At 45.0% G+C, this 16,757-nt stretch overlaps 2 protein-coding genes across 6 annotated transcripts in view; one reads left to right on the top strand and one right to left on the bottom strand.

The window, feature by feature from the left end:
- The window catches only part of runx1 (RUNX family transcription factor 1), a 43,117-nt gene extending 36,480 nt beyond the window's left edge, over window positions 1-6,637 (top strand). For 4 of the 5 annotated variants that reach the window (XM_049570679.1, XM_049570675.1, XM_049570677.1 and 1 more), the window contains 3 exons: window positions 1,279-1,482; window positions 4,659-4,805; window positions 4,892-6,637. In XM_049570679.1, coding sequence (XP_049426636.1) covers window positions 1,279-1,482; window positions 4,659-4,805; window positions 4,892-5,439 — 899 coding nt within the window. In that variant the 3' untranslated portion in view covers window positions 5,440-6,637. The remainder of the gene's footprint in view (window positions 1-1,278; window positions 1,483-4,658; window positions 4,806-4,891) is intronic. The other variant, XM_049570680.1, reaches the window with a different exon arrangement.
- A 3,679-nt stretch (window positions 6,638-10,316) lies between these two features.
- LOC125885172 (protein downstream neighbor of son homolog) lies at window positions 10,317-15,600 on the bottom strand. The gene is made up of 12 exons (XM_049570674.1): window positions 15,040-15,600; window positions 14,871-14,945; window positions 14,551-14,751; window positions 14,278-14,456; window positions 14,063-14,138; window positions 13,879-13,981; window positions 13,689-13,794; window positions 12,260-12,412; window positions 11,590-11,788; window positions 11,421-11,490; window positions 11,187-11,317; window positions 10,317-10,785 (listed from the first exon to the last, which is right to left on the bottom strand). Exons 1-12 carry the CDS (start codon window positions 15,463-15,465, stop codon window positions 10,648-10,650), a joined length of 1,857 nt encoding a protein of 618 aa, XP_049426631.1. The 5' UTR covers window positions 15,466-15,600; the 3' UTR covers window positions 10,317-10,647.
- Between the last annotated feature and the right edge of the window lie 1,157 nt (window positions 15,601-16,757).

The following is a 16,757-nucleotide window of genomic DNA, read 5'->3' as shown; positions in this document are numbered from 1 at the left end:
ATTTGTTGAGAATAAAATTGCGTAATAACAGTCAGTGGAAACCAAAATCATCAACCAGCTGATAGCAGGATTCAAAGGTACTTGGTGGCGTCAGATGCACCGATACATAATGCCCCAAAGGTGCTCAAGTGGATTTAGGTCAGAGGAACAAGAGGGCCAGTCGATGGCATCAATGCCTTCGTCATCCAGGAACTGCTGGCACACTCTGGTCACATGAGGCCGGGCATTGTCCTGCACCAGGGGGAACCCAGGGCCCACTGCACCAGGAGGAACCCAGGGCCCTCTGCACCAGGAGGAACCCAGGGCCCTCTGCACCAGGAGGAACCCAGGGCCCACTGCACCAGGAGGAACCCAGGGCCCTCTGCACCAGCGTCAGGTCAGACAGTCGCTCTGAGGATTTCATCTCGGTACCTAACAGCAGTCAGGGTATTGGCTATGACATGGAGGTCTGCGCGACCCTCCAAGGATCTGCCTCCCCAGACCATCACTGACCCACCGCCAAACCGGTCATGCTGGATGATGTTACAGCCAGCATAACGTCCACCACAGCATCTCCTGATCTTCTACGCCTATCACATGTAATTAGTGTGAACCTGCTCCCATCTGTGAAGAGAACCGGGTGCAAGTGGCGGACCTGCCAGCTCTGGCGTTCTCTGGCGAATGCCAATCAAGCTGCACGGTGCTGGGCTGTGAGCACAGGTCCCACTAGAGGATGTTGGGCCGTCATGCCACCCTCATGGAGTCGGACAGTGTGGTCAGAAACATGCACACCAGTAGCCTGCTGGAGGTCATTTTGTAGGGCTCTGGCAGTGCTCCTCCTCACACAAAGGAGCAGATACCGGTCCTGCTGCTGGGTTGATGCGCTTCTACGGCCCTGTGCAGCTCTCCTCGTGTAACAGTCGGTCTCCTGGTATCTCCTCCATGCTCTTGAGACTGTGCTGGAAGACACAGCCAACTGTCTTGCGACCACACGTATAGATGTGCCATCCTGGAGGAGCTGGATAATCTGTGCAACCTGATTGGGCTGCAGGTACCGCCTCATGCTGCCAGCAGTGACAAGGACACTAGCAGAGCACAAAACTAGAGAAGAATCAGTCAGGAAGGATAAGGAGAGAGCAACTATCTGAGGAGGGGGGTTGTCTTGATTTTGCCTCTCCATTGCACCTGTTGTCACTTTGATTTGCACCAAAGCAGGTGACTGATTCACAATCACTTGTGCTCCCTAAATGGACAGACCTCTGAGATTCATGATAGTGTCATGTCACCTCTCTCTCCTAGGTCATCGTCAGAAGATGGACGAGGTCAAACCCGGCTCGCTGGCTTTTTCCGAGAGGCTAACGGAGCTGGAGCAGCTGAGACGGAGCTCAATGAGGGTGACGCCTCCTCACCACCATCACCATCAACACCCTGCCAACACCCGCCAATCAGCAACACTGAACTCGACTACCTTCTCCAGTCCCACACATGCTCAGATTACTGCCGGTAAGAACCTAAACCTCACCTACGTCTGTCGGCCTTAATCGAGAAAGGAAGCGAAGAGGCAGCAAGGAAGAGTATTCCATTTTCTTGCTTGTCTAAGACAAATTGTGTTCTGTACACCTCCTATGATGGTGTAGTTTGGTCGCTGGCGTTCTGCAAGGGAGGTGAGTGAGACTGATGCCTCACTTCCTCCAGCTGAATCTTTCTCTATACGCAAAACTTGCTGACAGTAGGTAGTCAAAGGACCATTTTTGGACATTCATACATAGATACAGCAGCCCTTTAGGTACGGTGCATGACCAACTCATATACGCATCATAATAATGATTCAACATTGTCTCTAGTTGTCAGAACTTATTTCCTTTTAAGGTTGTAGTCAAATTTCCTAATATAGGCTAGTAAGACCGGGATAAGCATACGACCCAAAGTGTTGAAGGATTGCTTCAAATTACAGTTCATTTAATGGCCGTTAGAAAAATAATGAGTGTCTTGATTAAACTTTATTAGCAACCTGTGTGTGTGTGTGTGTGTGTGTGTGTGTGTGTGTGTGTGTGTGTGTGTTTCTTAAACTTTTGCATACAGCTTGCATCAAATCTCATTGTTCCTCCTTGTGGTTTTTGTGAGGTCCATTGTGGTCTGAGTGTGTATGTGTCAGTGCGCGTGAGAGAGTGTGTTGTGGTTGCCGTGGATACTCCATGTGGTACTAAAATACAGTGTCTGTTCCTCTTCTGCCCTTAGTGGTAGTGACGCTGTTTGTGTGTGTGTGTGTGTGTGTGTGTGTGTGTGAGAGAGAGAGAGAGAGAGAGAGAGAGAGAGAGAGGAAGTAAGTCATATCTTAAGGAGGAAATGAGAGTCAGCTGGCAGGAAGTGACACTATAAGAGAAAAAAGAGAAAATGTAGAACTGTCAGAATTAAAAACTATGCATACAAATTCTAAAAGATTAAGATAAACTAGTCCATACCCACTGAGTGCACAGCTGCCCACGCACAGTTTCACATGGTGTGTGTTTGGGATACAGGTCATAGGAAATTTCAGATTAAATAGTCAACTGAACCCATTAAGAAGAGCAATGTATTCAGACAGAGTGTTTGTGAAGTTGATAGTACGATTGCTTTATTGAAAGTACAGTAGTACCATAGATAGTTAAAACTGTACATTAGTAGTTGAGGTAGCACGTTGAAAGGCAGATAGTTAAAGTGTTTATATGTTGTATTGGTATGTGATCGGTCGCATTTTAGCCATTTTAAGCATTTTTCTGTTGCTATAGCGCCACCCAGTTGCCAATTAGAGTTAAATTTCTCCAGTCACCTTGAGGCGTCCTGTTCTACATATCTACCAAGTTTAGTAAAAATCCATATGGCGGTTAGGCCTAGATAAGAAATGAGCTCTCTAGCGCCCCCATTTTGTTTGATGGGCTCAATAATGGAGGAGTCCCCTCAGATTATGTGTGGTCATATGCCTACAAAGTTGCGTGGTGATGGGTGAAACCCTTGAGATGTTCTACACCTTTATGTGATGAGCCACGACCTCCGCAATATTCATTGCCTTATAGAAGCTCAGTTTTAGGAAGTTTTCCAACTTTTGCCAAGAGGGAACTTTAGATATTGGTCCCTAGATTATGTTCACCCAGTTTCATGCAGATCGCTCAAACTTCCTAGGAAGAGATCCATTTGAAGTGTTTTTCAAAAAATTCAAAATGGCGGAAAATCTATATAAGTGGAAGTTATGGGTTCTTGAGGCAAATGTGTTCCTCATGGGGAGAGGCATCTCTGTGCAAAGTTTCATGTCTCTACGACATACGGGGCATGAGATATGTCCATTCAAAGTTTGACATTTCAATCGGTTGCTATAGCGCCCCCCTTTGGCCAATTGACGTAATATTGCTTCATTGGCATCCTCCCATGACCCTCTACCACTGTGCCAAATTTCACATGGATTGACCAAGTCAGTGAGGAGAAAAACGTGGAACAGACACACACAGACAGAGTTTTCGTGATAATATAGTAAGATACATATCAGGAGGGCCTCAAGCAGAGTCCTTAGAGCCAGCATCTAGTGGCCATTAAAGGAGCTGCAACTTCACTGCAAACAAATCCAAAGATAAGTCAGGCTAATATCATAATTAGCATTCCTTTTAAGCAGCTAGTGGAGAATAGTGATGGGAACTAAAGGCTCAGTAAAAGAGAAACTGAGAGGTAGCGCTCATTCAGTACTTCCTGCTTTCTGTGTTTTTCTCACTGCTGTGAACGTGTAAATAGCAACAGGAAACCGTTATGAAGCCATTCTCGATTTCGCTCTCTTTCTCTTCCTCCTGTCTTTCCTTTTCTCCCCGCACTATCCTCGTCATCAACCCCTCCTCCCTTCAACGCTTGGCTTTCATTTCTCCTTTAATGCTGCCTTTCCTTTTTTCACTTCACTACTTTTCTTGACTGTGAATGATAAACGCGACATGGTTTTCACAAAGAACCGCAGCGATGCACCACACCACATATGTGTCTTTTTATGTGTTCTAGCTCAATTTCTAAATAGCCAGTCATGTGTGACTCCTGCCGTACATTAGTGCGCTCTGCCTGGGGAGAAAACCCAGGCGAGGAGGGGGCTTGGCACGGGGCCTGGGCTTCACCACCACCACCCAGATACACCACCACATACACATCGAGCTCTTGGCTAGACTTGAAAAGCCTTCATTGACGTCTTAGCTGCTGTGTACAATTTGCTTCCTCTTCTGACTGCGCACACACACACACGCGCGCACACACACACACACACACACACACAAACAAGTACACACTTGTCTGCAAGTCTGTGGGTGATCAGTGCCATTTATTAGACTGCGGGGAAAAAGACTGGATTGAATGAAATAACTCCAACACACACTCAGACACAACTCTCCCCTTTATCCGTCCACCCCCACCCGAAGTTAATTGCTTCCTCTCCTCTATCTCTTTCTCTTCTGTCCCTTTGACTGTCAACAGCTTCTGTCTCAACACTGCTATTCAGTCTTCACTTTCAGTCTGCGTCTTGTGAGTCCCTAGAGGTGTAATACCAAAAGTCTGAAGTGCCCCTCTAGGAAATAAAGATGGCCGACTCAAGTGGAAACAACCACTCACATTTACTCTGATCAAAACCCTTTGCTTTACACCTTTCAATGATTAATCTCTCTCTTCCCCTCTCTTAGACTCCAGACAGATGCAGTCGTCTCCATCTTGGTCCTACGACCAATCGTACCCTTACCTTGGCCAGATAACCACACCTTCCGTCCACACAGCCAATCCCCTCTCGCCAGGTCGATCTACGCTCGGTGACCTTTCCTCACGACTCACAGGTAACACACACGAGCACGTGGACACACAGAAAACAAGGAGAAGTCGGTGAATTCGTAGGTCGTAACCTCTGACCTTTCTCTCCAAGGTCCTGACCTCACAGCCTTTGGCGACCCCAGGATGACTTTAGAGCGACCTTTCACCTCCCTCCCCTCCTTGCCCGACTCCCGCTTCTCAGACCCCCGTGTCCACTACCCTCCGACGGCGGGCGCCTTCACCTACGCCCCCTCACACAACGCCGTCTCCAACAGCGCCCTTGGAATCACCATGGCAACCGCCATGGCGACCACTCCAGCGGGGAGGTACCACACCTATCTGCCACCCCCCTACCCAGCAAACAACCCCCACCAGGCTCAGAACGGGCCATTCCAGTCCACCTCCTCGCCGTATCACCTGTACTACTCCACCACTGCCGGCTCGTACCAGTTCTCCATGATGGCAGGGGGAGGAGGCAGCAGTGACTCCCGCTCCCCGCCGAGGATCTTGCCACCATGCACTAACGCCTCCACGGGCTCCTCCCTTCTTCACCCGTCTTTGCCCAATCAGAATGAAATAGTGGGCGTGGAGGTGGAGTCCAGCCACAGTAGCTCCCCGACTAACATGGCGGCTGCTGAAGCTGTCTGGAGACCTTACTGAACCGGCATGGGTGGTTGAAGGCGACGACAGACATCAGACAACACTGGACAGATTAATACACACCGATCCAAAAGATATGAGGGGCCATAAGTCGATGTAACGTCAAAGATAACGCTCAAACATGGCGAGTTGGAAATAAAGAAACATTTTGCCCAGTGCCACAGTCACTGAGTGTTTCAAACAGCAATGGCGGAAGACGATTACCATTACTGAAGATACACTTGATACTTTTTGGTAGATGCGTTCACTGTTGGTTTGAGTCTTCACATGGGACCTTCGACAATACTGACAGACTTATCCTTCAAGGGACTCCCTGTAAGATAGACGAACTCAAACTTGTATGTGTACCGTATTGTATATTGCCCCTAGATTTTCTTCTAGACTCATCAGCAGTGAGCATGGAGGAAACTCAGTGGTTGCGCCTCCCAGTGAGCGGCAGTATTGGTCGTCACCTTCCCAAAGTAATACTTGGGAAACTGCTTCCTAGGAATTTTATTTCTGGAGAAACTCCACCCAGTAACGTATGCCATCTGACTAGACTGGCTGGCAGGTGCATTGTTCAACAGGGTTTTTAATAAATGAAGGAACCAAATATGGACTGATGAACGGAAAGAAGCAGGGTAACATTTTAGTTTTACACTGACAAAGTGCATGCAGCAGCACCCGACTGATCTCAACTCAGCTTCCTTTATAAGACAAGACTTCTTCCTCTTCGATCTTGTTAATGTTTTTGTACAGATGATTTGCTTATGCCTCATAGTGTAACAGCCTGTTTGTGTTGACCTCTGTCATTGTTTCTACTCATTCTTGGTTGACTTTTTTGTTTTAGAAAAACTGAGCCTATCATCTCTGACTTTACATTTGTTAATTATGGCAACCAGTGGGGATCAGTTTTCCATTTGCTCACCACACTGACAAACCAGTGCCGCATGGAGTTTTGTTAAATGCTTTTATTTATTCCGACAATAACATTTTGTAGTAGCATTTCATGTGTGTGTGTGTGAGTGTGTGTGCGATTCACTGTCAATTTTTACTGTATATAAATCTGGCTGTAAATGACAACTGCGTTTGATCACGTTTTCATCGCCCCTTCCTCTCTCTCTCTCTCTCTCTCTCTCACACTCACTCACACACACACACAATCATTTTGTTTTGACATTGTTGACAGTGCACATTTAGATTTGATTTAGATAAACGTCTTCGGAGAAAAATACAACTTGTCTTGTGGTTACTGGTCAGCTGATTATCTTTCTCTTCTGAATGTTACCACCTGGACCTGTGCGCCCCCCCCCCCCCCACACACACACACACACACACACACACACACATTTATCATTTGCTATTCCTGAACCTGGAGGAATTTCTACAGACAACAGACAAGCCCTAGCCTGCCCTCTTTGCCAGTTTACACACACACACACTCAGGGGTTGCTAAATAAAGGTGAAGCAGTTAGCACACTGTATGAAAAGCTGATCTACTGTAGGCCAAGGTTGGGCTCTTGAATGATAGACTTGACTCTGTGGAGGCCTTCACCTGTTCGGGCAACCTTGTCAGCAAGAAGACTGGGATTTGGAAAAGCTCAACATCATCTGGAAGAGCAAGCAAAGCTATGCATCATATGAAGTGTCATCTGAATAGGTCTAAAGGCAAAAGTGTTTATAGGTGTAGTAGTTGGCCAACCCCTTCACCATATCAGCTAGCTTCAAACTTTCCATTCATACAACCGAGTAAAACACCATAAATGCCTTTGAGAAGAGACTGACACTACAAACTATCGAGCATACCCACAACTTTACAAGTCAGAAGCAACCCCGAGATATTGTTTGACAATCCCACAAACTCGTTTGAAGCAATCAGCCATTGCGCTTACAAGATTACCTCACAGAGGAAGCTTTTGGTTCCTCACCTTGTTGAGAAAGCAGAATGAAGAGCATCATCACAAGGGCACACGTGGCTTTGGTGGCTGGGCCACATGCTTTCAATAGAGGCGGATGGCATCTCTTGCGCTAAGATGAACTCTTAGGTCGATCTTGCCAAGGATAGGGAACAATAGAGCTGATTGTGGCCTCACGTCACACAGGGGTTGGCTTAAGAAAGTGTGTTTTATAACCAAAAGTGATAAATATGTTAGCAGGTATTATATGTCAGCTCTTGCTGGTTGGGGCTTGTAGGGGCCAAAGTCCCAGGGGCTTTATTGGACCATGTTTTTAAAGGGACATTGTGTAACATTTTCAGTCGTTTACTGAAAAAATTGATGTCTGACTTATTCTCGTAAAAAGGAGAATTTCAGATTTGTTTGTTCATTGTGTAGGTAAGTCGTCTGGGGGGTTCCATAACGTTTTGCCATCTTGAGAATACATCCGCCAGCAAGGGACATACAGCCCCGCCTTTGGTGTTTTCGTTGAGAGCCAGGCCAACACTGCTAGACCCAGTCCACATGGACCCAGGTACTTCTGAAACTGTGTATTAGTCTATGCGATTTGGCTGGTTGGCCACACACAACCGCACTTTTGGGCCCCTGAAACCCCGTTTCTTTGAAACCGGAGTCCAGGGTGAAGTTCTTGGAAGAGTCCAGTGCCAGTGGTTGCGTGTAGATAAGATGACCGCAGTATTTTATTACCCGTCTCCATTGTTTGACGTCAGAGCGACAGTAAATCGCTAGTGAAATTGCAGACCAAACAAAAATGCTGGTGCTAACTTTATTTGTGAGCGTGCTATCTGCTCTCTTTGGATGGCATATCCAGCTGCTCGACCTAATTCAACAGCAGAGGCGCCTGAACGACCAACGAAGGAGGCTGCTCCTGTTGCTAGCTACCCCAACTACACGACTTTTGTGGATTGGGTTGTTTTTATTTTCCGCACTTCCCTATTCCGATATTGACTCTGACTTCTGATTGGTTAAAATGGCCTTTCCGTTAGAAGTTACATCGCCACCCACTGGCATGCGTATTATATCACTTGGTAGCGGGTTTTGCGGTTTCGTGTGGATATCATATTTTTTTTTATCACACCACTCATGTGGACCTTTTTTTTTTTTGAAACCGGAGCCCGAAAAACTTTGGTTTCAGAAGTGCACAGGTCCATGTGGACGAGGCTTGAGAAGCCGAAGGAGAGGAGCAAGAGGCGCTTCGCTACTACCCCGGCACTACTGCAGCATAACAAAGTCCCACTCTTTGAGCATAATGCAGGATCATGCATATGCAGCATCACGGGAGACGGAACCCTTGTCGTCAAGAAAGCGCAAAAGGGAATCAAAAAGGCAACGTAACCGGCGGATTCAAAAAACGAGGGTCAACATCGGGGTAGCCTTTCCCAGGTGGAGAGAGCTGCTGAAGGAGAAAGGTAATGCAATCACAGGCCAGCACTGCTAGCCCCTAACAGCTGTTAGCTGCTAGAGTGCTCTATCCGTTTGAATGCAATATACGATCTCAACGTTAGATGGGAGAAATTCCGACACACTGTGGCTTTAAACTGTCTTGTATTACACATTACTGCTGACCATTTTCCAAATTGGAGTGTTTTACATTGCTGAATGTGTTTCCCGTTCCTCTATGCTAACTATCATGCAGCGACTTTTAATCTGAGTCAATCACAGTGAATGTACCATGATAGATCACCTAATAAGGCAGCTTTAGGAAGCTGTGCTCTTATTTAATTTTCATGTATGAAGACATGAATAGAAGCAAATGAGCTGCTTCCCAGTTTAGGGAAACAGGAAGTAAACGCTGGTTTTTAGAGATAACTTTGCATTTAGTTTGAGGTATAGATTAGCCGATAGAACATGTTATTATTACTCTATTACTCTAGGTTTAGCAGGTAATATGTGCAATCATTAGCCACGCTTTGAAACAGAACAGTTTAGTCCATGTTAGAATGATTGACTAATTGAAATCCCTCTGCAATGAAGCTGGCCTGAACAGCAAAGTCATTTATCGTTGGTGAACAGTGACATCTAGTGGTGTAATTGCACTCTCAATGGCTTTTCAAATTTTGTGGGACCACATGGTGTAGTTCCAGGAAAGGAGGTTGTGTCGTGCACTTAATCACAAACTTGTTATAGTTCAAAATATTATTATGAATTATTATATTAGAAAATAATTAATGTAACCCACATGACATTTTTTGTAGGTTCTCTCCTCATGTGTCATGTCTGGTTTTACGTTCTGTCTTTGTTGTGTTTTCCCGCCTTTTTTCTGCCAATTGTCCTCTCATGGATCTGTACAAGGCTCTCTGTTGTTTCACTTAACCGGCCTGTTGTGATCTTTACCTTTTCTGATGATGTTAATATCTGAAGCACATCAGTGAACAGCTGTTTGAGGAAGGCTGTCATATTGTTGCCCTCACTTTCCTCCGGTATGTTAAATATACGCACATTATTTTATCTGGTCGTTTTCCAGGGATTCAGTACATTCTTCCATCTCCGAAACTTTATTAACCAGATGCCTAATTAATTCATGGTGCAGTATTTGTAACTCCCAAAGTCAGCACTCCACCTGTCCCACTCTGTCGCTCGTTTTATCTAAGTCAAGGTGTAGTTCTGTCCTTGAAATCCATCCTGAAATCCTTGATTTCTTTTGAGAGTGTTTCCTTTAATTCAACCATCAGGTGTTTTTAGAAACTAAGGAGATAAATACTGACCTCAAGAGTTAGTGGAGACAGAAACTCAGAGAGATAATATTGGATTGACACTCACCAGGAGACACAAACACCTGTTCTTGTAACAATATGGAAATAAATAAATACAAAAAACTAACATGTCACTCACTCAGGCTTATTTTCAGTCTGGCTCCTGGTACCGTTGGGCTAAAAACTATTAAATCTCAAGAAAGTTTGAAACTGAATAGAAAACTAGTTTTATTACTGTACAATCTGGGAATGTGGCAACTACAAAAAGTTGCCAACTGTCGATAAATCCACAGAGAATGTGTTTACTTCCTCAGCATTTAGTCTCACAACCTGAACCTTTTCTTCAAAATAAAAAAATAAAACAAAATCTCAAACAAGCTTACTAAAGTATGCATTTATCAACATTAAAATCCACATCTGTTACAAGAGCACAGCTTTAAAGAGATCAAATATATGTTGTGTGAAGGCATCTCACGTACATATCCAGAGACAGACTAGTGTCATTTCATTTGTCTGCTCCTATCGTCTTTTGTTAAGTAAAAGTGACGCACAGCAATCTTGACGTGCAGCACCTCCCTGCGTCAGTTCTTCCAGGTGTAGCTGTAGTTGTTCATGTTGATGTGAGTCAGAGCGGTCTTGTTGAGAGTGGACGTCTGCTGCAGCTGCTCGATGGAGGCGGGATGGAGGCCGCAACCGGACAGGTCTGACCCACCGGTGCACTGCAAACACACATAAGGTTCATTAGACAGTGATGTCCAAACGAAGCTTCATGAAGCACCAGTTGTATTTGTGGAACCCACTAGATGGCGCTCTTGGCGTAATGAAAAAGGCTCAAGGGATCGCAATGCAGTTTGGTTTCAACCCTTTGTTGAACAAAGAGTGCCAGAGTGGACCCAAAAAATAAAGACAATGGTTCATGAAGCTTCATTTGGCCATTGCTAGTTGAAACCAAACTGCATTGCCATCACTTGAGCCTTTTATTACACCAAGAGCGCCATCTAGTGGGTTCAGCAAATACAACTGGTGGTTCATGAAGCTTCATTTGGCCATCGCTATCATTAGATGTTCAACAAGTCCTCATTGACTCAATTGTTTCACTGAAAGTATATGGCTGTCCTACCTGTTGCGTAGTGCTGCATGTGTTCATGACAGCAGTAGGCGCATGTGTGTAAAGAGCAGCAGAGAAGTTTCCTTTCTGTGCAGGTCGCAGGAGGGTCGTGATGGTGTGGAGGGAGGAGGGGAGGATGGGTCCTGAAGGAAAGAGGAAACCATTAATGCTGTGGATGCCTTTGCAGGTGGAAAAGCCCACTAGCATACGCAGGTTTTAGATTAAGAAGATCCCGCAGCTGCGTACCTGTGATCTCCAGGCTGCTGATGTTCTGGTACGTAGAACCAACTTGGCTCTTCACATTGACGCTGCGAGCCTGAAGAAAAACACACAGGCTAAGAGATGCAGACACAGAAACACCTATATATATATATTTACAGTCTGTGTGTGTGTGTGTGTGTGTGTGTGTGCATACCTTCAGGGTGTGCATTGTGGCTCCTTTGAAAGCACCGGGAGCCAGGAGCGTTGGAGGTAACCCTGCCTGGGAGCCCGCCGAAGCCACAAGGCTCTTACAGTTGATGAGGAAGTTGATGAGGGTGAAGGTGTGGGATCCCTCCACGCACACTACAGACTCCGGCTTGTGATCCAGAGACACGGTCTGACCCTCTTTGCGACTACGCTAGTGGTCAAGGAGCTCTGACTAATTCTGACTGATTAATCTGTTTACTTTTTTGAAACATGTTGCAGACATCATTTAAATGTATTGGAAGAGTTAAGCCATATGCCAGTGATGGCCAAACGAAGCTTCATAAACCACCAGTTGTATTTGCTGAACCCACTAGATGGCACTCTTGGTGTAATGAAAAAGGCTCAAGGGATGGCAATGCAGTTTGGTTTCAACCCTTTGTTGAACAAAGAGTGCCAGAGTGGATCCAAAAAATAAAGGCAGTGTTTCATGAAGCTTCATTTGGACATCACTAGTTGAAACCAAACTGCACTGCCATCCCTTGAGCCTTTTTCATTACACCAAGAGCGCCATCTAGTGGGTTCAGCAAATACAACTGGTGCTTCATGAAGCTTCACTTGGACATCACTACCGTATGCTACATAAACAGGACGGCCTACAGAGAGAAGTGGGAGGATACAGTTGTATGCTGATGCTGTCTGGCTTCTTGATTTTGTCCTGGACTCCCATCTCCTCGAGCCAGGAGAAGCTGCCGTCGTCATCGTTATTGTATTCGTCATTCTCTCCTTCATCACCTGCCTTATAGTCCGTGCCCTCTTTCAGCTCAGAACCACTACAACAGAAAAATTATGATCGCGAATATACAAAACGTTAACACCATCGAAATGATCTTTCCTGTAAATACTGACCAAGGAAATATTGACCCTTATTAACCAAGGGTGGTTTTTGCAGATGACACAAATATTTTATGTTCAGGGGAGAACTTGCAGCAGCTATTATTGGTGGTCAAAAGTGAATTGCAAAAAATAAAGTGTTGGTTTGATGTAAACAAATTATCGTTAAACCTGGACAAAACTAAGTTTATGATATTTGGAAATCGTCAAATTAAGCTAGAAGTACATTTGGAAATTGAAAATGTTGAAATCGAAAGAGTTTACGAAATTAAGTTTCATGGTGTTTTAATTGACCATAAGCTCTGCTGGAAACCTCACATCAAATATTTGCGCTCCACAGTATCCAGAAGCATTGGAATACTGGGTAAAACTAAACACGTTTTAGATCAGAAATCACTTCAAATTCTGTACTATGCACTTATTGATCCAAATCTGCCCTACTGTGTTGAGGTATAGGGAAATGCATCCAAAAGCACTTTACAAAAGATTTACAAAAAGAGTCATAAGGATGGTTCATCATGCTGGGTACCCTGATCATACTAATCCTTTGTTTTTAAAATTCAGGGGCACTTATCACAGTGTGCCATTTTTTTTATTACATATACTGCCTGTTTTCATGCTTGTGCTTGTTTGAGACAAATAAAAATCAAATCAAATGTATCGGGATCAGACCTCACAATGGGTCACCGATTGTTCAGAACTTGTGGTTCAAAGTATCAAAATGGCTATCAGAAATAACTGAATTACATCAGTCTCATAGAGTACACTAAAATATATATTTGGAACTCTGATTAATGATTAAATGTTTGATTGATTGCCGAGTGAGAGAGGTGTTGCTCCCGACAAAAATATCCCTACTCAAGTGCTGGAATTTGTTATTTACATGACGTCTGAACGCAACACAGGCTCCGCTCCATAGACTGTGTGTTCACCTGTGTCTGTCTGTGTATGCGCGGAAAAGTCAGCTGAAAGTTTTGGACCCCAAGTACGTGGAATCGATTTAAATCGTGAATCGGATTTGTTGTGAAAAAATCAGATTTCTTTTTTCCGGCCATATCGCCCAGCCCTACTACAAACTAAATACCCTTTCATTCCTTTTGGATGCAGAACTGTTGGTGAGATCCCTCTGTCTGTCGTACCATTTAACACCTTATCTACACAACCTCTTACTCATACAGCGGCAAGTGTAGCAGACAGCGGAGACGACACACTTACTCTTGAACTTTCTCCGGCTCGTCCTCCTCTCCCTGGGGCACTGCCAGACTCTGCTGCTCCCTGCTCTTCCTCCTCTCCTCCACTAGAGGGAGACTGAACTCTATACCTACAGGCACACAAGATGAATCAAGAGTTGGCAATGCTGCCGTCACACTTTTTATCAACCAGTAATAGGCTAGGCAAGTCTTACCTTCAGCCTTCATCGCCTCTCTAAGGCCCCTGGTTGTCGGAGAAATTAAGGCAGTGATGCTGCTCGAGCCGCCAAGACCTGCTGCCCTGAACAGCACTGTAAACTGACAGAACAGAGCACATCAGATTAAGCGAACTGACTACAAAGGGAAATACTGTAACGTCCTCCACACACAAATAGCTACCTGATAGGAGCAGAGGTAAAAGTAAGGACACAGCTTGGCCTTCAGTAGACTGTAGAGAGATGACAGGCTGACCGACCTGCAGAAGACAACCACAGAGAAAATGCTAAAACCATTTCGCAGCAGGTGAGCACTTAATTTGTTTTATATGAAAGCATGGGAGTAGAGATGCTGCGATGCAGAGTTTAGCTTAGTTTGCTGCGAATCTCTGGCCTCACCATTCACTCATGAGACTCTGCTGCAGCGCTCTATCCTGTGCCCATGGGGCGCTCTTCCCAGCGAAGCTCCTCTCAGCGTTGATCCGGGGAAACAGAGAGATCCAGGGCACGGAGGGGTGCTGCCAGTACACCAGACTCTGCTGGAAGGCACAGCGCAGCTCTGAGCAGGACCGGGGATCCTGGAGAGGTGACAGGAAGGATTCTCTGACTAAACATGATACATAGGGATAATCACTGTGATGTTATGAGTGATGATTACACTCAAAAGTCTACCTGTAGACTGTGTGGCAGGCTGCCAAACTGAGCTCTGCAGTGCTGACTGAGCCCCGAAGCTTCCTCTTGGGCTTTGGGGTGCTCTGCCCACGACAGGGTGAGCGGGGAGGTGAAGAGGAGGCGGGTTTTCAGGCTCCAGTCTGCTGGATACTCTGTGCAGACTGGGGGGGCTATGGAGGCTGGGGCGATGGCCTGGGGACTCTGGGTAGAGAAACGGGAGAGGAATTTTACAACAAATGTTTGAACTGAGAACAACCGAAATGGTGAGGAGACAGATCTTTTTTGTATCAACGTGCAAAAAGCAGAAAAAGAAATCCAACCTTCAGCAGTGGGCTTTTAACATCTTCCTTCTCCTCTTCAAATAGGGAGTCATCCTCAGAGAAGGTGAGACACTTCTGCAGCAAAGGACAGAAAATGGAAAATATAAAAATGGATGCCACAACAAAACCAAATTCTAATGACACATTAGTTTCTTCAAGCAGAAGGTACCTCGCTGGAACTGTCTTGGTGCTCCTGATTTTCTGCCTCAGCCAACTTTGCCCTGAAAGATAAAACTCCTCCACACTCCTCCTCTCCAGTCCCCTTCATAGTCTTGTACCTGTGTCCAGCTTCAGCATTCCCGTCGTCGTTATAAATAAGAAGTTTCTTTTTGGGGCTGTAAGTGTTTTCAATGTTCGCGAACGGGTTTCTGCGTTTCACCCCACCTCCAGAGCGGGCCTGGGTGTTAAAAAGCGGCCCCGGGGAGAAAGGCCGAACGCCTGCCGGGGATGAGTCGCTTTGTCCGGGGCTGCAGGAGGAGCCCTGGCCGCTCGGGCTGGAGAAGACACTGGCGTCGCTTCGGGTTCTTTTCCGCCTCATTCGCATTATTTCCGCCGGTCGCTTGAAGCTGGGTGAATACCCTGCCTGCTGAGACATAATTGTTTATCAAAAGTAGCTAAAATTCAACGATAAAATGTTAAAAACACCGGAGTACTGACGCGTTGACGCTGCTGTTTTGTTCCCACTTCCGCACTGTCAAAATTGGCGCGTAGCGTGCTGACGTAAAGCGTTTCGAACGTGTTGCGTTTGCGTTACAAAGAAAAAAACGGAAAAGGGGGCATTTTTTTTCTTTTGTTTTTACAAACTTTATTCAGAACAAAGAATGTACAAACAAGACAAGGAGTAAAAACAACAAGGATACAATTGCAAACGTCACAGACGGAGATGACATACAAAATTCTTCTGTTTCGGCACAGGAAAAAAAGACAATAATTCAAGTTTACTAAATAAAACAAAAGGGAACAGTGAACAACAGAGCGAGAACTTATAATCGAGCTATAATCTTTTTTTAGCTTTATTTGTTAACTTTTTCAACCTACAAGACTGTATACATATAAAAAATAATCACAAGATTAATAATATCAGAAAAATCAGTGTCCAAGTTGTCCATATAATAAATTATGTCATTTAAAGTAAACAAAGGTATGTTATCGATTTTCAGGGACAACCAGTTGTGAATTTCAGACCAAAATAAATTGACAAAGGGACAACTGAAAAATAGATGATCTACAGATTCAGTTGAACAAACAATACAAGGATCAAACCGGAATCTTTTGTGTAGAAAATAACAGGGTATATTGCTGTTATAATCTTAAAGTGAGTTTCCTTTACTTCCGGAGCAACAGGAAGTGAACAATAAAAAGAAAAAGATTTTAGATAGATAGACCAAACTAACTGATTTCTTGTCAAATTTTCTATCCGTTAAATTAACCCCACCGACTTTGAGAGAAGGTTGGTGTGTCTCAAATCACATACTTCCGTCAGCACACTTCCATGTAGTATACTATGTACATTATGTACTTATTGGCGTAGTGCGCGAATTTCGATATGGTAGTGTTGTCTCAAACCAAACACAACCGTTGTGCACTCACTGGAAATGACAACCGCAAAGTTAGCAAACTAGCGTTAGCATTCGCGTTATCGTTCACGGTACCAAATCATTACAGACTGCTACATTAACCCAATAAACATACTGCTGGCTTATACCCGACAACAGTATAGTGGTGCTTAGTGCAAAAACACATGTATTTGTACTGTTGTGCAGTCCATTTCCAGTTTGAAAAGTGGCCCCTCCCCTTCCGCTTCATAGCCAAGATGGCGACCATTGAGGGCGAGAAGTGTCCATAGTTCCACACTCAACTTCTTAGCTGTGTTCGAAATCACTCCCT

Source organism: Epinephelus fuscoguttatus, linkage group LG24 (genome assembly GCF_011397635.1).
Source record: "Epinephelus fuscoguttatus linkage group LG24, E.fuscoguttatus.final_Chr_v1".
NCBI classification, from domain to species: domain Eukaryota; kingdom Metazoa; phylum Chordata; class Actinopteri; order Perciformes; family Serranidae; genus Epinephelus; species Epinephelus fuscoguttatus.
Note: the sequence above shows the minus strand (reverse complement) of the source record. Positions and strands in the feature narration are given on the sequence as shown.